At 46.4% G+C, this 24042-nt stretch overlaps 3 protein-coding genes across 5 annotated transcripts; 2 read left to right on the plus strand and 1 right to left on the minus strand.

Moving 5' to 3' along the window:
• The first annotated feature begins 12 nt into the window (after positions 1-12).
• On the plus strand, positions 13-20578 carry LOC128309890 (bicaudal D-related protein homolog). 2 transcript variants are annotated; one of them, XM_053046386.1, is made up of 5 exons: positions 13-198; positions 9203-9419; positions 17853-18600; positions 18675-18958; positions 19058-20578. In XM_053046386.1, exons 2-5 carry the CDS (start codon positions 9240-9242, stop codon positions 19472-19474), a joined length of 1629 nt encoding a protein of 542 aa, XP_052902346.1. In that variant the 5' UTR covers positions 13-198; positions 9203-9239; the 3' UTR covers positions 19475-20578. The 2 variants fall into 2 exon arrangements, with proteins under 2 accessions (XP_052902346.1, XP_052902345.1); XM_053046385.1 differs by lacking the exon at positions 13-198 and having other exon boundaries at positions 9063-9419.
• Positions 20579-21179: 601 nt separating this feature from the next.
• Positions 21180-22431, plus strand: LOC128302146 (ubiquitin fusion degradation protein 1 homolog). 2 transcript variants are annotated; one of them, XM_053038897.1, is made up of 2 exons: positions 21180-21297; positions 21355-22429. In XM_053038897.1, the coding sequence occupies exons 1-2, from the start codon at positions 21295-21297 to the stop codon at positions 22261-22263; spliced, it is 912 nt and encodes a 303-aa protein (XP_052894857.1). In that variant the 5' UTR covers positions 21180-21294; the 3' UTR covers positions 22264-22429. The 2 variants fall into 2 exon arrangements, with proteins under 2 accessions (XP_052894857.1, XP_052894864.1); XM_053038904.1 differs by having other exon boundaries at positions 21222-21297; positions 21361-22431.
• Positions 22432-22439: 8 nt separating this feature from the next.
• LOC128302162 (actin-related protein 2/3 complex subunit 4) lies at positions 22440-23420 on the minus strand. The gene is made up of 3 exons (XM_053038917.1): positions 23385-23420; positions 22654-23300; positions 22440-22580 (listed from the first exon to the last, which is right to left on the minus strand). Exon 2 carries the CDS (start codon positions 23257-23259, stop codon positions 22753-22755), a length of 507 nt encoding a protein of 168 aa, XP_052894877.1. The 5' UTR covers positions 23260-23300; positions 23385-23420; the 3' UTR covers positions 22440-22580; positions 22654-22752.
• Between the last annotated feature and the right edge of the window lie 622 nt (positions 23421-24042).

The following is a 24042-nucleotide window of genomic DNA, read 5'->3' on the forward strand; positions in this document are numbered from 1 at the left end:
TAGTTTTTTTCTTCGCAACCCCTTTGCGGCATCCCGTACTGGTGCTCGTTTGCGCAGCGTCTCAGTGCGTGTTTTGTGTGGCGTTGTGTATCGCGCGCGTTGCCAAGGAGCGTGTTTGACTGTGAACCGCAAAAATAGTGCTGGTCCAAGTAGTGTGGTGGACCTTCGATACCGTCGCAGAAAACAGAACATTTAGAGGTGATTGTTGAAAATTTTATGATGCTTAAGCAAATAAAAAAAAAATATGCAGAGGGTGTTTTTTCTGTTGTAACAAAACATGCATTGTCTCAAGTAACGCTCATAATTTCCTGGTCATCGATTCCTTCCACATCATGCCAAACCACGCCATCACCACGCAAGTGTTTCCCCGCCATCCGTGTTTGTCGATCATTCCGATGTGCTTTTAGCTCGTTTGTGTGCATGTGTGTGTATGTGTGAGTGTGTGTGTGTACAGTACGCGCCAATAAGTATTCGTTTGTGATCGAGTTTCATTCGGTTTGCGCGACCCACTTCTTTGTGTGATAAACCGCAGGAAAAATCGCTCAAAACGTGTTCGGTTCGGTTCGATTTCAGGAGGCTGCGGTGAGGTGTTGTTTGGGCGAAGATCGAACCACAACGTCGTACCGCCCTCCATCCTCCATTCTTCCCCGTTACTGCTACTACCAATCAGCCGAAAAATGCGTTTGTCTTCTTCGATTTTTAAGCTTTTTTAAGCACAGCTTTTCGCTTTCTTTCTTTCGTTCGCCTCTCATTGGTTCGCGTGTTTTGTTTGTTCGGTGGTGTTGTTCGCACACGCAACTTTACTTCACCTTAGTGGCCTGCCAGGCCTGGAAAAGACCTGGCCCAAGTGGAAGGGCTAGCCAGTTTCTCAACCGTTCGGCGGCAAAGGGCCAATTAAATAGATTAGCAACAAATAACAGCAACGGCAGGAACATGGCAAAAGCACACACGAAAAAAAAGGAAGTGACCAACCTCCGAAACACGATGCCCTCCTTCTGCTCACTCGTACTTTGAGTTCCTTACTCGAAGCATAAAGCACCGCGTCGTTTAGTGGATGTTTTTTTGTTTTGCTGGAAAATACAGTGAACCCGAAAATCGATTGTAAAACGAGGTGCAAGCGTGTCTGTGTGTATGTATGTGTGCGTGGAAAAAAGAGGAAAATTCACTTACCGTGTGCAACAGAAGAACTGTGCAAAACGCAACAGAAGCATAGTAAGCAAAAGCGGTACGCAATAGGCCCGTAAAATGGCCAAAAAAGCAAAGCAAAATAAAGAAGAAAAATGGTCCGTGGAGAAATTAAATACCAGCAGCAACAACACGCGCACAGCGAAGGAATGAAATGCACATCCTTCGTGTACCGTACTGTCGTTTATTGGAGCACGTGAGTTTACAATGCAGTGTGTGGCGGCAGTCGTGGAGCAACCTTGCCCCGCAATGTGGGGGGGCCCCGTCGGAGCGCAACCATGCTGAAGGTGTTCGATAGGAACCCTGTGCTCGAAGAGGAAAAACATTTGATCGATAAATTCATGGCGGCCAAACGGTGTTGGGGGTGGTCTGGGGGGATTCACAAACAAACAAACAGAACCCACCGTGTGCAAACATGCAAACGCCACATTACTACCATCCGTGTCCATCACGATGAGGGAATTTCCTGCAATAAGGCGGAGGTGTCATGTTCCGCAAGCGTGGCGGGTGGCGTGTCTTGGCGCCCTTTAATGAAATGGTCAGCCCACGAAAAAGCTGCAAACGGTGTGTACACAATTAAGGGATGAATTACGATGAAGTCACCCGGTGACGCCGTTTGGCGGTGTTGTTTGGCGCTGAGTGATGCAAATCCGACGGATCTTTGATCAGTTTCGACGGGCGGTGATGTGAAACGGTGGAGTAAGTCCATCGGAATGGCAAGTGCATCTTAGCCGGTAGTTGATGTTTGATGAGCACGTTTCCACACGGGAGCTTCTTGTTTTTGGTAAATAAATCCCCATCGACGCGATGGGCTGCAGCTGGCAAGAACGTGATTGAATTGTTTGTCTGGCCGTGGCTTTGCATGTGTCTCGTCTTGTTGTGTGAATGCACACAAAGCTGCGAAGGTAATGCTTTTTTCGTGGCCAAAACGAAAGGCCCATGTGATTTCAAGGGAATGATCCACCACGGATCCTTTTGTGCCGTTTGGCAACCTCCAAATTGGAGCTCGCGAAAATGCGTTCCTACCTACCTACACCCTAGCGAATGGGCCATGGAAAATGATGAAAGCAAAGGGCAAACATGAGAGTGATTTTGTACATTTTCACCGCCCATTGCGAGGTGTGGTGTGCGTAAAATATTGGAGGTGACTTGGCGCAAGGGTGCATCACTTTCGAAGATGCGAAGAGGCGAAAGCTTCTCACCAAACGCCACCAAACGCCACCGATTCCAGCTGACGCATCTGACGGCTTGTGTGGTGTGGTGTTACGTGTGTAACGTTGAAAATTTCATGACTTGTCTTTTGGTGCGTTTGGCCGAGCATGTGTGTATCTGTGCTTATGGTCACGATATGCCACCCCGTTACGGGGGTACGTCTCGTGGCATGACGGTTTCGAGGCCATTACTGGACGACCGAGACAACTTGCGCGCGTGTGTGCCGCTTACCACGCGGATGGAAAGAGGCTTTGCTCGTGTGTCCTTGGCCTCAGCTGACCATAAGGGGGTTACAAAGTTTGGTAACTTTCCGACAGGCGACAGGAGAGGAGTAAACTTCGGGATGTCGTCAAACATTCCTACAAAAAAGGGCAAATTAATCACACCATAGCGATGTGAATTGGGGATCGGAAACGATCCACGACAAACTCATGCGACAGACGATCGTCGTTTATTTCTCTTTATTGTAGAGGTCAGTGATCGGCAAACTTTTCGGGGCAATGAGACAAATTGTCACAAAAATACACCACGAATAAGTTTTAAAAATGATTAAAATATGGAATTTAATACTTAAATTTAGATACTGCTTGGTGAATCTTCAGAGTATATCGAACATTATATGCGAAGTTGTTCAAAATTCAGTCCTACCGAGACAACCGAACGCATCGGATTTAGAAAGATCCCAAGATCTCATAGTTTTCAGGGAAATTTCAACAATGCCTCTAATTTATTCGAAGATTCTAATGAATGTAATACCCAACTATTGCTAAATAAAGTCAAAGAAATTTTAAAATGGCCGACTTAGACCTCTTGAGATTCTAATGCCACTGAAGCACAAGAAAACTTCTCAATAATTAGCAAATTTCAATGAAAGTGCCTCTCGAGTCATTCTTTGACACGACCCTTGCTTAAGTCTTTATTGGCTGTGTTATCAAATACAGATGAAGGACTTATCGATCATATTAACTAAAGCGATGTTGTGGCAAGAAAACGGCAAACATCAAAATTTTATCGAGTCAAGAGCACTTTGCTGCATTGTTTGATTGAGAGATATAGTAAATTAACACTATTATTGTGCGGAATGAGTGCTCCTTTCGGTAAGGTAAGGTTTGAGTTTGTAATGAGCAAAAGCCCAATTAATGAAAGCAAAAATAAAATACTTTCCTTCGCCATTGAAAGTGTAGCCCGTGTAATCAAACCGTGCACAAAATAATTAAACAAACGGCGCTGCTGTGTGGTGGCTCGTAACGTAGCTTTTCCGACGCGAAAATACAATCGGTTTTGCAGCTCATCGGTGTCAACCTGATCTCACGCCGCCACCATGCCTGTTTGAGGTCAACCTTTGGCTGGGGGTTGCAACCAATCGCGAACCGTCGGGCAATAGGGGGCGCTGCTGGCTGACCGCAAGCGCCACACCACGGCAAAGACAATCGAATTTTTCGAAGGTCTCTCAGTGAGGGAAATTGACTTTCCTGGCTGTTGCCTTTTGGGTGTTGTTTTGTCGACGTTTGTTTTGGTTTTCGGGCTGTGCTGTGTGCCGTTTGTATTTCAAGCTTCACCAAACCGCCAAACCTTCCAATATTCAGTTCGATCACCGTCATTATCACTTCCCTTTTTGGTGCGGGGGGTTTTTTTTTATTGTTGACATTTGAAGTTTCAATTTCATGCCTTGGGGCTTTCGGGTATGGCGAGGTATGAGTTCGCTCGTTTGGTGGAATTTTCTTCCCCTTAGTAGGCAGATTTTCCAGACCGTTCGTGCAATTTTCCTATCTGGCTATACGCGGTCGATACGGAATTAGGTCAACGTCGCCCAGTCGGTCTTTGCAACGACCGGCGATCGATTTTCGAAAGTCACTCATGCGAAAACGATACTTCATGAATTATCTTCGTAGAGGTTTTTCGGCTGTAAAAAACAAACAAACAAAAAGCACACACACATGGCGCACCATAAAGTTCACAAAAATATTAAACTCACTTGGCGTGCCAGTTGAAGACGGGTAACAAAAACCCGCACTAAATTATTCATCCAGGAAGCAATCCAGTTTGGGTTCAAAACGGAAATTATCGTTCAACAGGGGCCACCGGGTGAACGAGCCAATCATTAGAATGCATCTAACTCATCAACTTTATGCCCATGTGTCCGGTGTTCGCTTTTTATTTAAACTCTCCCTTGTGTTTTTTTTGTGTGTCCGTGTGTCCCAAACAGCTCTAAAGTTTATCGATTGTAGAGATATCCATCTTTTCCTCCTTCGTTTCTACCCTCAACACCGCGAGCGCGATCGAAGTCTGGGGGTGGACTGTGTAATCGTTACGATGCGATCTTTTCGCTTTCGTGGTCAACTCGCTCGTCCGAGAAGGTATCGTGTGGTCATCACCATCGACCGGCCGATGAGCAGACAACTCGCAAGTACATTGGCCTGTTGGTTGTCGCCATTACTTAATCATCGTGCTCCGTGTGCGGGAAGAACGGCTTCGCATGTCATATTTGGTTGACATTGAACTGCGTCGCATTTGATCGATTGCTAACGCTCAAGTGGTGCAGTGTCACCTGAAGCTGGAAGGCAGCGAGCTAATTTCATCCTGTAAAATACAATTTATTGGATGTATCAGGTTCCGCGGGGCCACACTTTCTTTATCTCGTGCCACAAAGCGTGATAAGATACGGCACGGTAAAACGGTAATGTGTACGTGTTAGCTCGCGGTTTGTTGCCTTCAAACGGGCAATGATAAGCGGCAAAATTAAATGTTTCGCCCCAGTGTCGTGAGTCAGCGTCAGGTGGTACGCGGCATCTGTGGCAGTGGTAGAACACCCCCCTGTGTGAGCCACGCATCGATCCAACACCTTCGCTTTGGGCCATTGATTTAGGGTTGTTTTTGTGCGCTTTGCCGTCAAGCACGGTAGACCGGGCGAAAGTTGCTACGGCGTGGTCGCGGAACGCCAAAGCGGAACTACTCCGATTGGTTCACCTATAAATAAAAGCTTCCACCACCAGTTGAGTCATCCGAAGACGAGTGATGCCCCGGGTGCTGTCTTCGTTCACTTTGTCTGTTTCGAGTGCGGGTGAAATCCAGCAGCAGTAGCAGCAGCAGCAGGGGTGCAACAACACAACGAACCGCTCATACACAGTTAGCTAAGGTGGCCCAGCCAAGTGTGTGCCTTACCGTGAAGTCCACGCGTTGATGAGGGCAAACGGTATTTATTTCGCGCTTAGCCGAATCGTTATTATTGTTATTGTTATTTTAACAATATTTTTGTGTTTCTTTTCACACTGGCAGGGCGGTTTTTTCCGCTTCTCTTCATACAAAAAAAAAACCAAAAAAACATCACCGTCTTCCGGTCATTTTTGGGGTGGGTGATGATTTTTCCATCATGGCAGATGGAACTATTTACACATTTAAACCATCCACATCAGAGGCTTTTATCAGGGAAAGCGTACAACAGGATACAACAGAGCTTAGCATGTTTTTTTTATACCGCGTCACCCACATTTTGGGTGACGCTGAAAGCTCCGTCACCCAAAATGTGGGTGACGCTCTTATACATTTTTGTAGCGTGATTGTTTTTGTTTGCATTTTTGATACGAAACTGATTTTGACGACTGATTTCTCACCACGATTAGATCTTTGCGCCACTCTTCCGCGCACATGCGCGAAAAAGAAATGAACCCCATTTCCTTGGTTTTCCGATGAACGTCAAGATACAGATCGACCTGCGTTTGCTAAATGAACCAGCGAAGGGGCGGGAGGCCATTACATAAAGTGATCGCGTATCGGACGGTAACGCCACGTTAAAGTATTTTCCTTGCGCGTGTGCATTTCTCATAATGATTATTTCTTTGCAAATCTACCACAATAAAGCGATTGATAAAATCTTTATGGTTCTTCGATTGTGCTCAAACGCGGTGGGTTGCGGTTAAATTATACCGTAGCGCAAAAGCAAAGCTATTTTGTTTCTAAATTACAGTTTGTTGCATTTTAATTATCCCCCTCAAGCGGTGGGCAGCTAGTTAGAAAGGTGTTAGCTTTATCTACGATCCACTTTTTTGTGTGTATGTTGAAATTTGTTTTGGAAAATTCTGTTTATTCCAGTACAGTACCGACAATACCGGCTTTTGCTTGCAATTGGGCCAATTAGCGCGCTGTGTGCGGTTTTATTTTCTCTCTTCTTTTTGGGTAAGAATTACACAACGTTTACCCACCAGTGCGTTTCGATCGGTAGAAGTGTTTTGGTAACGCTGTGCACTAAATGGTAAATTGGAGCATGGAAATTGTCGGTGATCTGCTGAAATGAAATGATCTTTCCAGTAAAGAAAACTCAGAAAAAATAAGGCAAATGTCTCGCACCGAGTCCAGCAAAAACTCTCTCGGTGGTGGATGATTCGTGGGCGCTTTTGCCTCTCCTTTCCTAGTTAGAGAGCCTTAATTTGATAACTACCATAACAGTCGCACACAGTGTGGTGGATTTACCAAAAACCGTTAGGTAAGCCGCGAGTTCAATTGAATTACTTCGGTGGATTGTTTTTTTTTTTCGTTGGTTGATCGTGTTTCACAAGACCGACTCTCCAAGCCGCAGCGTGATCCTCGATTCGAGCCTCAACCAAGCAGACCGTTAGACAATCCGTAACGACGGGTGGCCCGTGCACACCGGGTATGAACGATTTACAAACGACTTCCTTTGTGCTGACTCACTGGTGCAATACAACAATGATGATGATGTGTTGCCCACCTTCCCTCGCTCAGTGCGTCGTTCACGATCAACCGACGATCACGATCTCGACGCTCGCAGGGTGTCACAGCATCTGTTGGAGTCCGTCTGTTTTTTTTTTGCTATTGCCTCTTTCCCCGTTTTTTGACTTGTGGCGGAAAGATGTGCAGGGAAGGAAGCACTTTTACTGTTTTTTTTGCAACGGGGATTTTCTTTTCGTCCAAAAAACCGTACATCCGTGGTCACGGATTTATTCCATTATTCTTGAACGAACGCTTCCGATTTCATCGATGACGAAGACGCCGTAAGACGAAGTGCAAGGAGCGAGGTGGAGTTTAATGAAACAAAGCCATAAAAAATTTGCAGCTTTCAATTTTTTCCGTTGCCCAGCTGCCGGACACTGACACAATCGGAGGTGATGCAGGAAAAGCGAAAGAAAAAGGGGGAAACATCCAATCCTTTTCCCACACCCCCGACGCCAATTTTTGCGCACCAACATTCTCGTGCGTGAATTTGGTGTGATTTTTCTCTCTTTTTCGGAAAGTGCTTTCCTTGCCTGCAATACTTTTGAATACCTTAAGCTACCGCGTAACGCTTTTCCGATGCTTTATGTGCCGTTTCCCTTTTTTTTGTTTGTTTCTGCCCGATGCTTGTTTGCTACTGTGCCGTTACGAATAGGTCGTCGAAGAGGTGTTAGGTTTTCTCTTGGTGCGAAGGTTAAGTTCATTGGAATTGCAAAAAAAAAACCACAAGCAGCTTGACATGACATTCCAACCGGGGGGGAATGGCGAACTTTCTTTCAAAAGTGTGGTGAATGGTGTTTTACAAGTACAAGACCGATTTGTTCGGTGTGATTGATTCTAGCAATTCATTAATCATGAAGCAAAACACCTGAACATATATGAGTTTAAAAAAAAAATGGCATCGGTAATGGTTTGTGAATTTGTATGGCACGAAAGAGAAAAGATGCATTATTCATGCGCGTTCGAATTATACAAAAAAGGTAGCTTTAATTTCGACCGGATTTTTTTTTGTTGCTGCTGCTTTCATTGTCTGTAAAGTGTTTGTTGCTTCCAACTGTAAATATTTTTGCACTGAATCTCGGGCGGGTCTTATATTTATTACCTACTGACTGAGGGAGGCTTTCTGAGTGGCTTATCGAAATAAGGGTGGTTTTTTCCATATTTTTCCCCCCCCTCGAGCATCATTATCAGCATTATTTTATCATAAATTTGTGATCCAGGTATCCGGCTTGTACGATAAACGAAGAGAAGTCGTGTGGTTTGTGGGATGGATTTTTCCGCTTTCTGGTGGTGATGTGAGTTTGATTAAACGCAGTTTTTTTTTGTCGTTTTAACGAATCCCTCTCCCCCTTTGTGTCCGTTGTCAGGTAGTGTGTACAAAATTGCGTCCCCTTTCGGTGGTAGTGATCACCAACACAATTTGAGCAATTCCTTGAAACTGCCATCGTGTTTGATGCGAGTGAACCGTTATGACGCATGGATGCGATGATGCGGAGTGTGCAACCGTGCAGTGCAGTGCGAAGCCCGGTGGCAACGCGGCACCAGATGTAACGTAACAGCGTGTGCAAAACGGCCAAAGACGGACGGTTCCGAGTGTGGTGGCAAGTGTGGCAGAGTTTCGTGTTCAGTGTTGTTTACCCTTAGAAGCGATGCTTGATGCTGTCCCAAGACGATACGCTAACACAAACAGCCGCGTTCATCGATCATCATCGGCTAAGGATAATAATAGGAAAATTGTGCACAGCTAACCCGTCCGCGTGTCCATACCGCTAAACCTGTACTATTCATCATCGCCTTAAAACCTACTACGCTACTATTACCACTACTACCACTACTAGTACTAAGCTCCTTCTCTCTAACCACCATCACTATCGCTTTGTACGTTTGCTGAGCAAGTTTTGCGGAATCTTTAGTCCGCGACAGTGGCTACTGCCGCAAGTGCGCAGAACATTCTGTCGATCCCCCTGTAACAATCGACCGAAACTGTTTCCGTTTCCCACACACGCAAGAGTGGCCTCTAATCGTACGCTCAAACCGCTCGATCGTCAATTTCATATCCGCACATGGATGCGCACAGCAAATTGAAGCCCACCCTCGAGGACTACATCCTAGAGATGGAAACCCGGCCACCCGACAGTGGTCAGCTCATGGAAAAGGACGTGTGGGCGCAGCTGCACCAGAAGGAGGCCGATCTGCTGCTGGCCGCCGAACTCGGCAAGGCACTGTTGGAGAAAAATGAGGAACTGAAGAAGAACCAGGAAAAGCTGATCGACGATTACTCGGCAAAAGTGGAGGTAAGTTCATCGGCGCTCGGGGCGAAGGGATTTTGTGGGATTTTGTTGGTTTGGTTGAGAGAGCTCATTGAAGCACTTCATTTAAAGTGGTTTGCCAAAGAGTTATATAGAGCAGCGATAGCTCTTTTAAGTTTGCTTCCCGGATTGATCACTTCAGTGAAATGTATTTTGAGCTGCGACAAACTTAGCTTATGAATCATAACCTTTAATCAGTGGACTATACGTTTTATTACGTTACGCTACGTTACGCTACGTTACTATACGCCTTTATTTATTGGAAATGAGCTAACCTTCTCGTTCGGGTTATCTGTGTTCCATAGCGTCTTTTCAACATGTCTGGGAGTTCTCATGCAAACGGAGCAAATCTACAACTGGTGTAGTTTCGAAGGCCTTTTACGCGAATGTAAATCGTGAAATGTCGCTTCTTTAGTAATGGGTTTAATCAATAACCATTTCTATAAATTATGATTTCCTCTGCCCATTAACGGGTCCCCAAGCGGCTCACTCTGAGAGGAAACCCCTTTCATATCCAAATGCCAGCGTTATGTAGATCAAATCTGTCTGCGCTTCAAACCCGTCGCCCTTGAAAAGTTCCGACAGTAGACAGCTGACAGCTCTGAAGGAAGTAATGGTGGTTTACGTTTTGCAATGGCTACTTCGATGGGGCGATTTTGAAGAGAAACTCTGAGAGTAATATGAAAGATTTCGGAACCAAAGCAAGAATAACTTCGAATATTCACCCTTAGCATGGAGTATGAAGTAAGGAACTCGCTACCATTACGCTGGTATAAGGGCCGTTGCGTTCTTTCAGCAAAGTGAAAGGATCGATCGCATATCCGCAATGGAACGGCATCCCTTCTGACTGTGGTGTGGTGTGGTCAACCGATCCAGAGTGTCGGTGCTCAGTTACTTTTATCGTGGTACACGTTTGAGTGGGAGCACAAACAGCACACACATTAACCTCCTACTTGCGGTCGATTATGGTCGATCGTGAGAGCAAAAAAAACGATTGGAAACTGGTTTTTTGTGCCGAAGAATATGCAATGAACATGGTACGCGAAATGGATCTTGCCCGCGTTGGGCTGGTCTTGTTTGGTGAAGGAAATCGGTTAGAAGGCGCGCAAAGTTTAGCTATCCCCAGGTTGAACAGGGTGACCTTTTCGGTACGTTCGCGAACGTCACGACCTAAAGCTGGAAGAAAATGGGTCGTTCTAAGCGAAAGCTGACGGCGGCACCGTTGGACGCGGGTCACGTTGCAGCACTGTGGCCGCACATGTGCTATCAGCGTTTCGTGTGCCGTGTGTGGACATTCACTAATGTTGGATAATTTAATTAAAGTTCTCCCAAAACCGTTCGCTCAGTGACGGCTTTGTTGCAGTGTGACTCCATTTGGAGGGAGGCATAAGCGATTGGAAGTTTAATTACGTATGGCTACGTGTTTCGTTCGGAATGGGGGAGAACCCAGAATAAAGCGAGAATGGAGAATCGATCATTGGGACATGCTTAGCATTCGGCATGGCCGCGTACCGTCGCTCACTAATACGGGTGAGATCAGCCCTCCCTGTCGCACCGGGTCTCCCTATCACCGTGATCGTTCCGACCAATCCGACAAGGTTAGCCGCACTTATGTCGAACGGCCATGCCCCAAGGAAGCCCGAGAAGATTGTTCAAATAAATACGCTCACACGCTGGAGGGGAATTAAAGGTAATCCGCGAATTACGCCAACTCTCGCCGGCCCCAATCAAACACTGTCCTCCCCCCTCCGGGCCGGCTTCGTAAGCCGAGGCCACAAATGCAGTAAATCGATAAATTGCACCTCCGGAGCGAGAAACCAAACAACCAAATCGACTGCTGGTCATTGAACACAGCGTTTGGAACACAGCAATTTTCGAGCGTGAGGGGCCAGGTGTCCGTAAGGCGGGTGGTCAGTCAGTCGGGTGGTCAGTCGGAAAAGCAGGTGGAGTGGCAAAAGGTGACCAAAACGAGAAGACGAGGTAAGTGATTGATATTGCAAAGGTTTTGAAGGAATTGTTCGCCGTTGGATCGATGGAGGAACAAACGGAACGGATGGATGACGTTATGCGCCATTGAGTCATTAGCTAAATAATTCAGCCTCACACCTCCCGCGAAGTCGCTCCAGTTGCAGCACGGGAGACACCTCCCGGGAGAGGGAGGGTTTTCTATACGAAACGCACATAAATGTATATGAGCGACGGTTACAGACTGTATACTTAGCAAAAGCGCTCACCGAGTGCCTGTAATTAGAGTTGCGGCGTTAACGAAAGCACTCCACGGCGGCCTCACGCCCCCCCCCCCCCCCACATTACCGTTTTGCTTCCCGTCGCAAATATTACGATCGATATACTAGAAAGCCGGGAGGGATAATCGACGCGCTCGCGAGCACTGCGATGACAAAGTCGGTGCTATTTCGCATGACTTCATCTGCCACCAGTGCCCGATTGTGTTTTGCGTATTTACAGAAAAGATTATGCAAAAGCGGCGGCTGATGATGATGGGAGCACCGGATGATTATTTGCGCACCCGCAAGGCGGCATGAAAATCGGTATGACGAAAGGGATTCGCGATCGCTGAATGATCGCTTTGGGGGTTGGGATCGACAAAAGACAAAAAGTCAAATGTGCGATGATTGCTCAGAAGGGTAACGCTCAATGCCGTGTAGTCAGGATGCGAGAGGCTGACCTCATCGAGTGCAAAAGAGCGTGAGCAACGGTGAGTCATACCAGGATCGACCGACGATCGAACGAAAGACTTCAATGCTCGGCTCGGTTAGGCGACGAACGTATTTGCAAGTTAGGTTGAGCTGTATGTTAGGGATTATTAACTAACCTTGAGTCGGTAGTGAACTCACGTTTCAATAGAACGCGAACAAAAACCAACCGAAAAATGAGTTTGCATTGTTGCGAAGAGTTAAAATATTCTAGCGGGTTTTTTTTATGATCGCCTGCTGCGGAGTGATGTTCCTTGTTTTAATTGTTCTTTTTTTCTGGTGCGCATGTACGCGAAGATCGGGAATTGCTGGAAATGGTTGAGTGATTGATAGCGGTGGCATTGAATTCATAATGCGCCACAAAAGGTACGGGAAATTTCTCGCACAATTCCTTCGGTACCGATAGGACCGAAGCCTATGGTGGACCGAAGCCTAGTTGACCTTGTAGCGAAGAGTGACTCACGCACGATGCTTGGTGTTTTCCAGGTCTGGGTAACACGACTGGGAACAGCGGAACAGGGGTACGGAACCACTCGCACTGGGTTCACGGTTAGTTCACCAATTTTGTGCTACAAGGTTTCGCACCGCAAAAGAACAACCGACACACGCGCACACGGTTGAAGGGCGTTCCTTCGCATTCGTGTCATATTCTCGTTACGACCACACACACATACAAAATCGTGAGAAGGGCCGTAGGTGAAACCATTTATCTGTTTCTCGCCCTGCTAAACAGCATGTCAACGAAAATGAGCCAAGCGGCCACCCTTACCCCCTCGGATCGGTCGAAACCGGGCGCGGTTTTGGGTACTTTAGATTAATGCACTTCCAATCGAGATAAGCCCGATGATTTGTTTCTTGAATCGCGCCTCCGGTGTGAGGTCCCGCCCGGTTGGTCACTAGCGAAATCGCCCAATCTGGCAAACCGCACTCGTCGGGGCTGTGTTTTAGATAAAAGCATGCTTTTATCCCATTCACTCGCGGTGGGGATTGATTGTTTCGTTCGATTCGCATCCCATCCCCGGTCGCTCTAATGCGTGGCTGAGAACGCGCCCCAAAAGTGTGCAGACACTAGCTTGGGACGGTGTACCGGAAAGATAAATCTTCAAACTAGCACTTCATGACCATGAGTAGCACTATGGTGATGAACGGTTCTCTCAGGTGTGCGAGCTTTCCGCGTTTGGACTGGCGACAATTATTTTTAGCATGTCCAAATTGGGTTGAGTGGGATTAACAACGGAGGGATGGCTGTGTGTTGAATTTAAAAATGGTTTAGAATTTGGTGTAGCTTTTTGTTTAGAGAGATGAGGGCAAAGGAAAAAAGGGACACAAAGTCGCAATAATTTCAAACTGGAAGTGATCAAAACACTACAATGTTTTGTCTAATTAATTTTTTGGGAGGAGTCATTCAAAGGAATCTTTCGTGAAAAGGTATGAGGCATTAGTCGTCTCTCAAAATATTAATAAGTTCTCTAAGATTTATGAAGTCCACGAATATTCATTATTCCTCAATGATGACATGAATAGCTGGAGCGGCCCTGTGGCATGATGGTAGCGGCGCCGGTTTTCACAAGACAGGGATCGCACCAAAATCCCATCCGGACCAATCCCCCGTAGGCAGGACTTAATTATCCAGCTGCGGGTAAATAACGTTAAAGAAAGTCAGAAATGACAGGCCTTGACCTCTTGAGGTTATTGTTCTGATAAAGAAGAAGAAAAAGATGATGATGATGATGATGATGAAGAAGAAGAAGAAGAAGAAGAAGAAGAAGAAGAAGAAGAAGAACTGTACTACTACTGTACTGATCGCGTAGATCAGGGATCTTCAGATTATGAGCCGTGGGTTAAAAAATTGGAAGACTTCTGGCCTAAATCGATCTAACAAAATTTGTTATATTAGCAGTTCATATATTAGTTATATTAGTATATAGTTTATATTGATCCAATGTTTTTTTTCCTATTTTTAAAAGATTCTTTCATAAAGTCATGAATTTGAATCAGATTCACCCAGCACTGTAACACTATTTTCAAATCACGCAGAAGATTTCCCATAGACTTTCAGCCGAGAATACTAGTCATAGACCAAAAAAGTAGGTCATTGTAGGACGCTCATTTATCAAACGCTATGACCTTTTGTCCCTGTCGAAATGTCGAACGAAGTGCGTAGAAAGTTGAACGTTTTGTGCTTTCCCTTCCTTACGCAGGTCCTTTCGAGCCGGGACAACAACGGCGTTTAATTTGACGCTGTTTTTTCCAGTCTAATTCCTTCGTCCGTGATCCATAACGGGAGCAATTTACTATTATTCTTATAATGTGCCCTCCCCTCAAAATACACCGCACACACCTTGGTGAGCAGAAAGGTACGCCTGTTGACTGTTTTTATTTAACCGAGCAACAAAGCGATCGTCTCTGCGATCATGATCATCGTTCGTAATCATCATAACGGCAGCTTGTGATGGCACTAAACTTACTGCTGCTACACGTTGTACGCCTCGCTGTCTACAGCAGGAATAAGCGATTTAATGGCCTCGATCTGCCGTTAAACAGTGCGCGCGTTGCGTTGTGCGGATGGTGCGGTGTTACATTTCGGTGACATTTTCCACCCCAAAGCAAACGGGCAACAAGCAACGAGAAAAACGAGACGAAGAAGCCATTAGAGCTTGTTTGCCGTGTCGTCGTGGAGGAAACTTGAGAAACCACGGCCAAAATAACCTTTCCGGAATTGGAGTTGGAGTGCGCGTGGTTTTTGCTACCTGTTTTAGGGCGAAATTGAAAGTGAGAACAATTTAAAAATCTGTTCTGCATTCAGCACTAACGGCACCGCTAACGGGCGGGCGCAAACGTTAGCGATAGTCGAATGGTGGATTCTGTGCGATTGCGGCCTAAGGTAGGGAAGATAATTAAGACCCGATTTGCTAAAATTATTCACCAGCATGTCCGTAAACAGCTCAATTCAACGCCTCGAAACCTCATTTTGCTGTTTGCATCTTTTCCAACCCTCCCGACACCCGGCTGGGCCGCCGTTGCCTCGAAACGGCGTTCGGTCGATCGAGGTCGCTCGGAGGTACGTGGAGTTGCATAACACGCACGAAATAAAAGACTGCTCCTGTGCACGATTCGTGCACGCAGCTATAATTCGCACAAACAGTAAACAATTAAAAACGCCCCAATGGCACCGACTGGGCTGCACTATTCTGTTTTGCTGTACGGCGATCGAACCGATTGCGATCGGTTATCATGTTCAATGGCATCGTTATGTGTTGGTCGGTTGGGTTGGTAGAGCCGGCCACACTTACGTGATAACACACCAATGGTTCTTGGCTGGTGTTGCTGGTGGTCGTTATCGATGGTACCACAAAGCCTTCCTAACACAAAAAACCTTCCCAACTCCATGCTAGCGAATGGTGGATAAATATTTTAACAGCTGTTTATGGCGCGGTGTTTGGAGAAACGGAGACCAGGCAGCATTACCAGGCATGATTATACATGCACACTCGTCTGAGTGTGGAAAAGAGCTGTTTTACATCGCCCATCACACGCGGTGAAGGAGAGTGGCTTCAGTACAACTTTCACGTCCCACCGACGTCATGTTTTTTTGTTTTTTCGTTTACAAAATGATCTGAATATTTACTAATAATTCATGCCACACATTGAACTCCGAATCGTTTAAATACATTCGCACAAAAAGAAACAAGCTTAACGATTGGGGTGCTAAAACAGCTAAAACAAACAACCAGAACTCGAACTCGAGGATTATTATGTGTCCCACGGCCAAGTATGGATGGTCCCCAATCGAATCGGTCCGGAAGGCGAATTGAAGGTGCTCCAAGCTTCAAAACACCCACGCAAACGTGCCAATTTTAACAAACTCCGATGACGTTAACCCTCCTCCACCTGATGACGGTTGCCCGTGAGATCCGCGTACCGGACCGGACTGATGACTCAAACGCCACCAGCTAAATAGGCAACCAACACCAACACCTCGTTGGTCATTGCGGTCAGAGAAGCAGAAACCTGGTACCCCCCTGTTAACCATTTCCTCACTTCGGTTTGGTGTGTGCAAGACGATAAATAAAAAAGGCCCGCTGGAACACAGAGGCGTGGCACAGCGTCATCTGTTGATTGATATGCGATATATGTTCGGGCGTTGGAAGTTGATGAGGCTTTAAATTTCCATTTCAAATTCGATCACGCGCGCAAACGGCTATAATCCAAATCTCCTAATCTTCACGGGATCATCAGCTTTTATGATCGAAAAACATCCGATCGCATTTCGTACGATCTCATGCGTGCCGTGGTGGTGGCGTATTAAGGTTTCGACAACGCACCGTGAGGCACTGCGTGCTTTGGTGGTAGCAACCTGTTAGCTGTTGTGTATCGGTGCCGTACGGTGGCAATCTCCAGTTGCGTCCAAAGTTTTTCCAAACATCCCTACGTCCCTCAATGTACCTAAATGTTGCGTAACGATCGCACGATCGATCGATTTGTTGCAGCTTGCCGTCGATGTCAAATCTTCTGCTGTGCTGTGGCGGAGGTCGTCTAACGGATTTTAGGCACGCGTGGCCAACATTGGCGTTGCACGCTGCAAATTCATGTTCTAATTAGGGCTTAATTAAAGTTTTCCCCTTGAAACGATTCCTTTAAGCGAATCCGCAACAAATCGATGCCGGTTGTGATCGCTTCTCACAACACTCACACAGCATCGGTTGGCAATCGATGTGGCAAAGATCTAATTTGCAGCTGGCATGCCCTCGAATGGTCAATCATCTTCGTTTGTCTGTTCGGACCAATTTGGTTGCCAATTCGGACGGGGCTGGGCGTCGAGCGCCGAGGCAGACGAGAGCAGTATTTTCTGGGTTTGTGGGTGAAATTAGACAAATTGCTAGTTGGATCGGTTAGGTTTGCTGGATTCGTGTGTGTGTATTATTGTTTTTTTTTTTTGCAAAATACACCTTAACATGTTACACGCCAGCAGTGTTTTGGGGCGGAATTTCAAAAATCGGGCTCTTCGCCCGGAACTAACCCGTTAATGGAAATACGAAATTCCAGACATTCCAGCGATGGAAGATGCGCGGAGAGCAGTCGAAGAGGTATGATTTACTTCTGTCAGTCATAAATCGGGCCAGAATTTATGTCGTTCTAATTGTCTTTTTTTCTTACACTGGCCATTGTTTGCTTCGCTCAAACGTTCAAGCGACTCCACACACCCAGCGTTTGTGTTGGTCGGTTTGTGTCTAGTTAAGAACGATTTATGGTTCTTTTCGTGGCATGATGAACGTGCCTGAAAGCGGCCTGAAGTTCCGCCAAGGCTGTTGTAATAGGTAGCCCCCCACCGAACGCTTTTCGTGATTCTTACGCGCATTCCGGGCGATAATTAGTCGCCGCCATCGGTGCCGTCAGCCCGGCCCCGGAGGTTGGCTAATAATGTGTGATGAGGTTAACGTCTTAGGGCTGAAGGTGTCGTTGTAGTTAGGTTGCGAGATTTAGGTACGTTGGTCCGTTTGGTGTACTGACGATAAATTAGTGGTCGATACCGTTACCTTTGTTCGCTCACGGTTCTGAGTGGGTCAGATCTAGACAAGGTCCACCGGGTGGGCTACCGTTGGGACCGGGGAAATACTAATGACTATTTTCACCTTGGCGATGAACGCCGTGCTGACCTCGTGAATAATTTCCCCTTATTGATTTCGAACCCACTTCTTTGCAGAACTTGGAGCAGGAAAAGTACATCCTAAAGCGACAGTTGGAAATCAGCTCGAGCGAAAATGAGGCAATCATACTGGAGCTGCAGGGCGACATCAAGCAGTTCCGGCAGAAGCTGGAAGCGCAGGAGCAAATCATGCGCCAGATGGAGCGGGAGAAGAACATGCTGATCGAGGAGCTGACCGCGCAAAACACGCGGCTGTCGAACGAGCTGCAAAAGTCGAACGTAACCGAGCTGCAGCTGACGGCACAGTTGCAGGAGATCAAGGAGCAGTGCAATCGCCGCACGCTCAGCATACAGGACCACGTCAACAGTCTCGAGAGCTTGAAGAACGAGCTGCGGCTAATACTGGAGAAGAAAAATGAGCTGGAGAATCGGCTGCACATGACGGCGAACGAGCGGGAGAACCTGTCGATCGCGCTGAACGAAGCGTCGGAAAGGATACACATCCTGGAGCGGAGCACGAAGGAGCAGGACACCAAGTACCAGATGACGGTGCAGACACTCGATCGGTTGGAGCGCGAGAACGGGACGCTCAGTGAGCGTCTGGAGTCGTTCGATTCGCAACGTTCGTTGCACGGCGAACTGCAACACCATTCCTCGCTGCTGCAGGAGATGAACGGTGAGGAGGAGGGACCCGGAACGAAGGACGAAGCCAGTCATCTCGTCCTCAAGGAGGCTCAGTCGGTGTACAAACAGCTAAAGACACTATGCCAAACACTGCGCAGCACTCATCACGATGATGATTCAGGTAGGGGGAAGAACTGGCACGCACTCGTACGTGGAACTCGCGCACCCATTAACGCTCCAATCCTATTTTTGCAGGTCTTCACTCGGATATGTCCTTCTCGTCGCTGGACAACACGATGGCGTCCGTATCGATGGCGGCCCCGAACTCGGTGACGGAAGCAACCAGCGCCAGCATGACCGTGAATGATAAGTTCAGTCGCGGCATGCTGTCCGCCGTCGCGGACGAGCTCGTGCACATCATCATGAACTTGGACGCGATGCAGTTCAAGACAATGTTTGAGCAGACGCGATCGATGCTGATCGACCAGGAGGAAGAGATGAAGAAAAAGAACGATGTCATTATGCAGTTGGAAAGCAAAGTGAGTGGGGAGGTCGTTTGTATTGCCATAGTGATCTCCAGTGGGGTCTTTTGATAAAACTGCCTTCCTTACTTCCTCTTTTCTCTCTCTATCGTTTAGCTATCGGTGCGGGAGGTGGAGCTGCAGAGTACGATCGAGGAGCGCAACCAGGCCCGGGAAGATGCATCCCATTCGAGTTTGGCACAGGACGAGACGGTTGTACAGGCGCGCAAGGATCGCGACGCAGCTATCGAGCGACGTACAAAGGCCGAGGTTGAGTTGGCGAAGAACCGTGTCGAGCTCATGCAGGCCAACAGTCAGCTGCTGGAAGCGATCCAGCAGAAGGTGGAGTTGCTGCAGCAACTCGAACAGTGGCAGATCGATATGCACGAGCTAATCGAGGAGCAGATGAAAAACAAGCTGATCGAGTCTAGTACAAAACCGCAGCAACATCAGCAGCAGTCGCAGCAATCGTCCGGCGCTTCAACGGCCGGTGGTCGCAAGAGCCGCCTGCTGGATCTGTTCTACCACCGATAGAGCCTGATGGCGTTGGTTGGGGATTAAAAGAGGGCCGGGAAAGCATCCAAGCGAATGTGGAGGTTCACTGATGCATTTAACTTATGATGGTAGAGCACGAATTCCTTTGGGCGCATATCTGATTGCATTCCGATTACGAACCACCTCCGCAACCAACCGGTTTACCAAGGACGTTGTTATTCTGCGATTGAAGAGCACACTTCACGCGCTAGATGCATGAGAATGTGCGGAGTTTGTCATAACTGCCTCGCCAATACAACCTCACTCCTTCGACCAAAGGACCAGAAGAGTTCATGTTCGTGACGCGATGCTGCTGTTCGGTCGTCTTCTTTGGAACTTTTTTGATCGCCTGGACTCAATATGGACGGATTGGTCATCTTACTACCGTGCGAGTCTACCATCACCCGTGGCGTTGCGTCGAAACTAAACACAATGAACAGTTACGTTAAAGGCATGGGCAGACTTTCGAGGAACGCAAGAACCTAGGCGCCGGATTAGAGTAATATTAATTTTATTCCTTTACCTAGACGGAGCGGTATTCTTAATTTACCCCTGATTAACCTTTATGTGTCGCTAACCAAATCTTATCGTTAACGTATCATTATTCGGACGGAGGCTCCAGAGGTTTTAGTGCACGGATGCGTTGTGTGCGCGCGGAGTTTTGTTTTCTATTGCAAGGTGTATAAAAAAAAACCACACACACAAACGCACCGTTGCAAAATGTGATAAGAATTGATTAAACAAAAAAAAACAAAGCAACAGTGTACACGCGTATGAGAATTACAATCACACTAAAGCACGGAAAATTTAACGGTGGCCTTTTCGTTCGAACGCAAGTGATACATACACTGAGCTGCTTTATTATGCGATAAATAACAGTGAGAGTTACTAATACTGAACATCCTAAGTAAACTAAGTGGACGGCTGCAGAGTGAATGCAAACGTTGTTTCCATTGCAACGCCAGAGTCGGGACGAGCAATGGATGACCGTAGCGTAAAATAAATTTTCTATGAACGTTGAATGCTGCTCGCACTCGTTGGAGCCAATAGCGGTGCAGTTAACGCGCAGCAGGACAATGATTAATATTTGTATATACTCGTATTACAGCTAAATGTGAAGAATAATTTAACAATTTTAAAAATGACGACTCGCAGTGTTTTTCTTTTGTTTCATACTGTATCAAACGATAAGTCAAACTCTGACCGGAAAGAAAAGTAAAGTAGCGTATAAATATATCACCCGTTGACATGACTAGCATTTCTTGAAAATTATCTTTTTGTTATAAACTTTAAATGCTAGGATTAAAGTAACCAGACAAATGCATTTTCCACGTGGACAAAGGCGATGTGATAAGCCCAGAATTAGGTGATATCGTTGATGGGTCCTCCAGATATGCCCAGGATATGCGATTGTCTGCCGACGGATCTCAATCGGGATCGTTTTCATCGTAACATCTGATTACTTCCTAATGAAGTACACACAGTAGCTCCCAAATAGTAAATTATTTGACCTTACACAACATTATCAAAATCTATATAAATATTTTTTCAATAATGTCGAAATTGGCTGCGACCATCATTTGTAACTGCCGTTTTGAATAGTTGGCTGCGTTCGCTAGTGATTGTAAAATGACGCAGCCGAATTTCAAATTAGTTCTGACGTTTATCCCGATGTGCTGACGACTTGACGTTGCACAAAGGAAAAATTAATTGTAAACAACATAAAACAAACATCGTCATTGTCAGCTGAAAAACGGATTCGCTGAAGTTTCGTCACACTTATTTACCATCTTCTGCTCGCCTACTACATTTAGTGCAACATGGTAAGTGTGCTGCGGATTGTAAATGGTACGGGTACGTGTTCATGGACATTGGTGTAGTTTCAGTTCAACGGGTTCAACATGATGTTTCCGGACCATTCGCGCCCGTTCAATACGACGTACAAATGCTACTCAGTCTCGATGCTGCCAGGCAACGAAAGGCAGGATGTAGAGAATGGTGGCAAGATTATTATGCCACCGTCGGCCCTGGACCAGCTGACGCGGTTGAATGTGGTGTATCCGATGCTGTTTAAGATCACGAACGGCTCGATCAATCGCAGTACACACGCAGGTGTGCTGGAGTTTGTGGCGGATGAAGGCAAAATCTACATGCCCTACTGGATGATGCACAATCTGGCGCTGGAACAGGGCGACATTGTGGAGATCGAGAGCGTCTCCATACCGGTGGCAACGTATTCCAAGTTCCAGCCGCAAAGTGTAGAATTCTTGGACATTACCAACCCAAAAGCGGTGCTCGAGAATTGTCTGCGAAATTTTGCCTGTCTAACGACGGGCGATCTTATTGCGATAAATTATAACAATACCACGTACGAACTATCCGTGCTGGAGACAAAACCTGGCCCGGCCGTAACAATCATCGAATGTGATATGAATGTCGAGTTTGCACCGCCGATCGGTTACACAGAACCGGAACGAAGGGAGAAAGAGGAAGAACCCATGACGATCGACCCGACTGAGTTGATGCCCGAACCGATTGGATTCGTTGCGTTCAAAGGCGAGGGCACTAGGTTGGACGGCAAGAAGAAGAAGGACAACGGAACGAATGATGTTGCTCCGGTGCAGAGACAAGCTTATGTACGAGGCATCCCTGATTATGATCACCCGTACGGATTGCTAAGGTTCGACCGCAGTGTGCGAAAGTTGGATCAAAACGAGTCGAAATCGGAAGATAGCAAATTCCAAGAGTTCCAAGGTGAAGGCTGCAGTTTGAAGAAAAATCGGAAATAGACGTGAACGATCTCCAGTACATCAATGAACGGCTGATCCCTCGTGTGTTGTACGTTTTTTCGTGTGTTGCAAACTTTATATTTCCGTCTCTTCATAACTGATCTTATAAATTCCTGTGGTAGATAAAATCATGAACTCAATGAAATACGCGTTTACCTCCTTTAGATGATGGGACTCCTCACGATGAGTTTCCTTCTTGTTGTAATACCCTTCGATACACAGGATCCGAATGGACTAATACACGTTTCACTTATACTACGTTTCATTGCCGCCTTCTTCTAAATACGTTTGGCTAGTTTGCGGCGAAACTAAAAATGCTACAACGAGACGGAAACAATGAGTACACAATTAATATGAATCCATGTGCGCAATGTGTGACTGAGCTTTTACCTTCACTTATTTGGAACGGTAGAAGAACATTGCAAAATGGGAAACTAGGAGAGAGGACTTGTAGTTGACGAGTTGGAATGTAGCCACTGAACAGCGAAACTAAAATCGCTTCAGGAACTCCTCCGAACAGATGCGTGCCCGGGCATTGACGGCCAATTTCATCTCGCTGATCTCCTTATCGATCTCCTCCATGAAGTGGATAACAAAGTCTACCAGTTTGTGCTTGTACATCTGCTCGGTGTGAAAGTTCGTGATGAGGAAGCTGATGTCGTACCCGTCGATCGGTTTTCGCCGCAGGATGATGAAGTTTTCTGCCCGCATCATCATGAACCGGGTGAACTTGTGGCAGAGGATCTTCTCAATCTCGTCCGCCTGCTTGACGGCGATGCTGATACGCACCGAATTGACGCTCGTTTCTATCAGAACACGTTCCTTTTCGTTACGCGATATCACAACCGGGGTCAGCAAAAGTTCCTTGCTGCTGCGGACCTCCACTTCGGGTTTGTTGTGCCGTTCGACCACCTGGGAGGAAAAGTTGCTTAGGCACATTGCCGCCGTGAGGGTGTGACGAACTGCGGTCAGGTAAGGCTTTAGCGTTGCGGCCATGTTTGCTGCTTCCGTTTCTTACACGCCGTTGGGAGTTTTTCCTGCGTAACGTGTGTTTGAATGGAGGGAAAACACAAATAATGATGAATCAGAATGTTGGTGTTTATCGGGAATATTTTTCATACTTTCACACCCGCCCAGATAAAAAACACGAATGTGCGAATGTGTGCGTGTACTGTAAACTGACAGTTCGGCGTTGACAGCTTCGGTCACATCGGGAGGCGTTTATTCCGACAATGGACATTTTGCGTTTTTATTAAATATGAAAATTAAGCATTATCAGCCAATTCAGGGCATTTATGAACATAATATAATAAGGAAAAATCATAACATTAATTTCTGTTTTAATTGCAACCTTTATTGTGGTTTGTTTTATGCACGGATTATATTTTTTTAAATTTAAAATAACGTGCCAGTTCCACCACACCAACACGTGCACAGGAAAGGAGTAGTTCCGGTGTCATGCAAAGTTTGCAGTAAACAAAAGCGTCTTACAAATTGTGAGAAATGCGCGTCGGTAGTGAATTTCTTTGTGTAAAACCTGTGCAAAACAGATAACGTAACGAAAGTGATCTCTCGATTAGTGCTTTAGTGTTTACAGTTTATGTAGTATGAATTGATGTGGTAAACAGGGTCCTCGTGCATCCTATCTAGTATGCATCGAATCGGAAAAGCTTTGATACAGTGCGTAGTGCGACACTAAACCCCTGGGAATAAGTGAAAACCAGTGTACTGAAGTGCGTTTTTTCTTATCCAACTTCAACCTCCAATCAAAGTGTGCAT

Source organism: Anopheles moucheti, chromosome 2 (assembly GCF_943734755.1).
Source record: "Anopheles moucheti chromosome 2, idAnoMoucSN_F20_07, whole genome shotgun sequence".
NCBI lineage: Eukaryota > Metazoa > Arthropoda > Insecta > Diptera > Culicidae > Anopheles > Anopheles moucheti.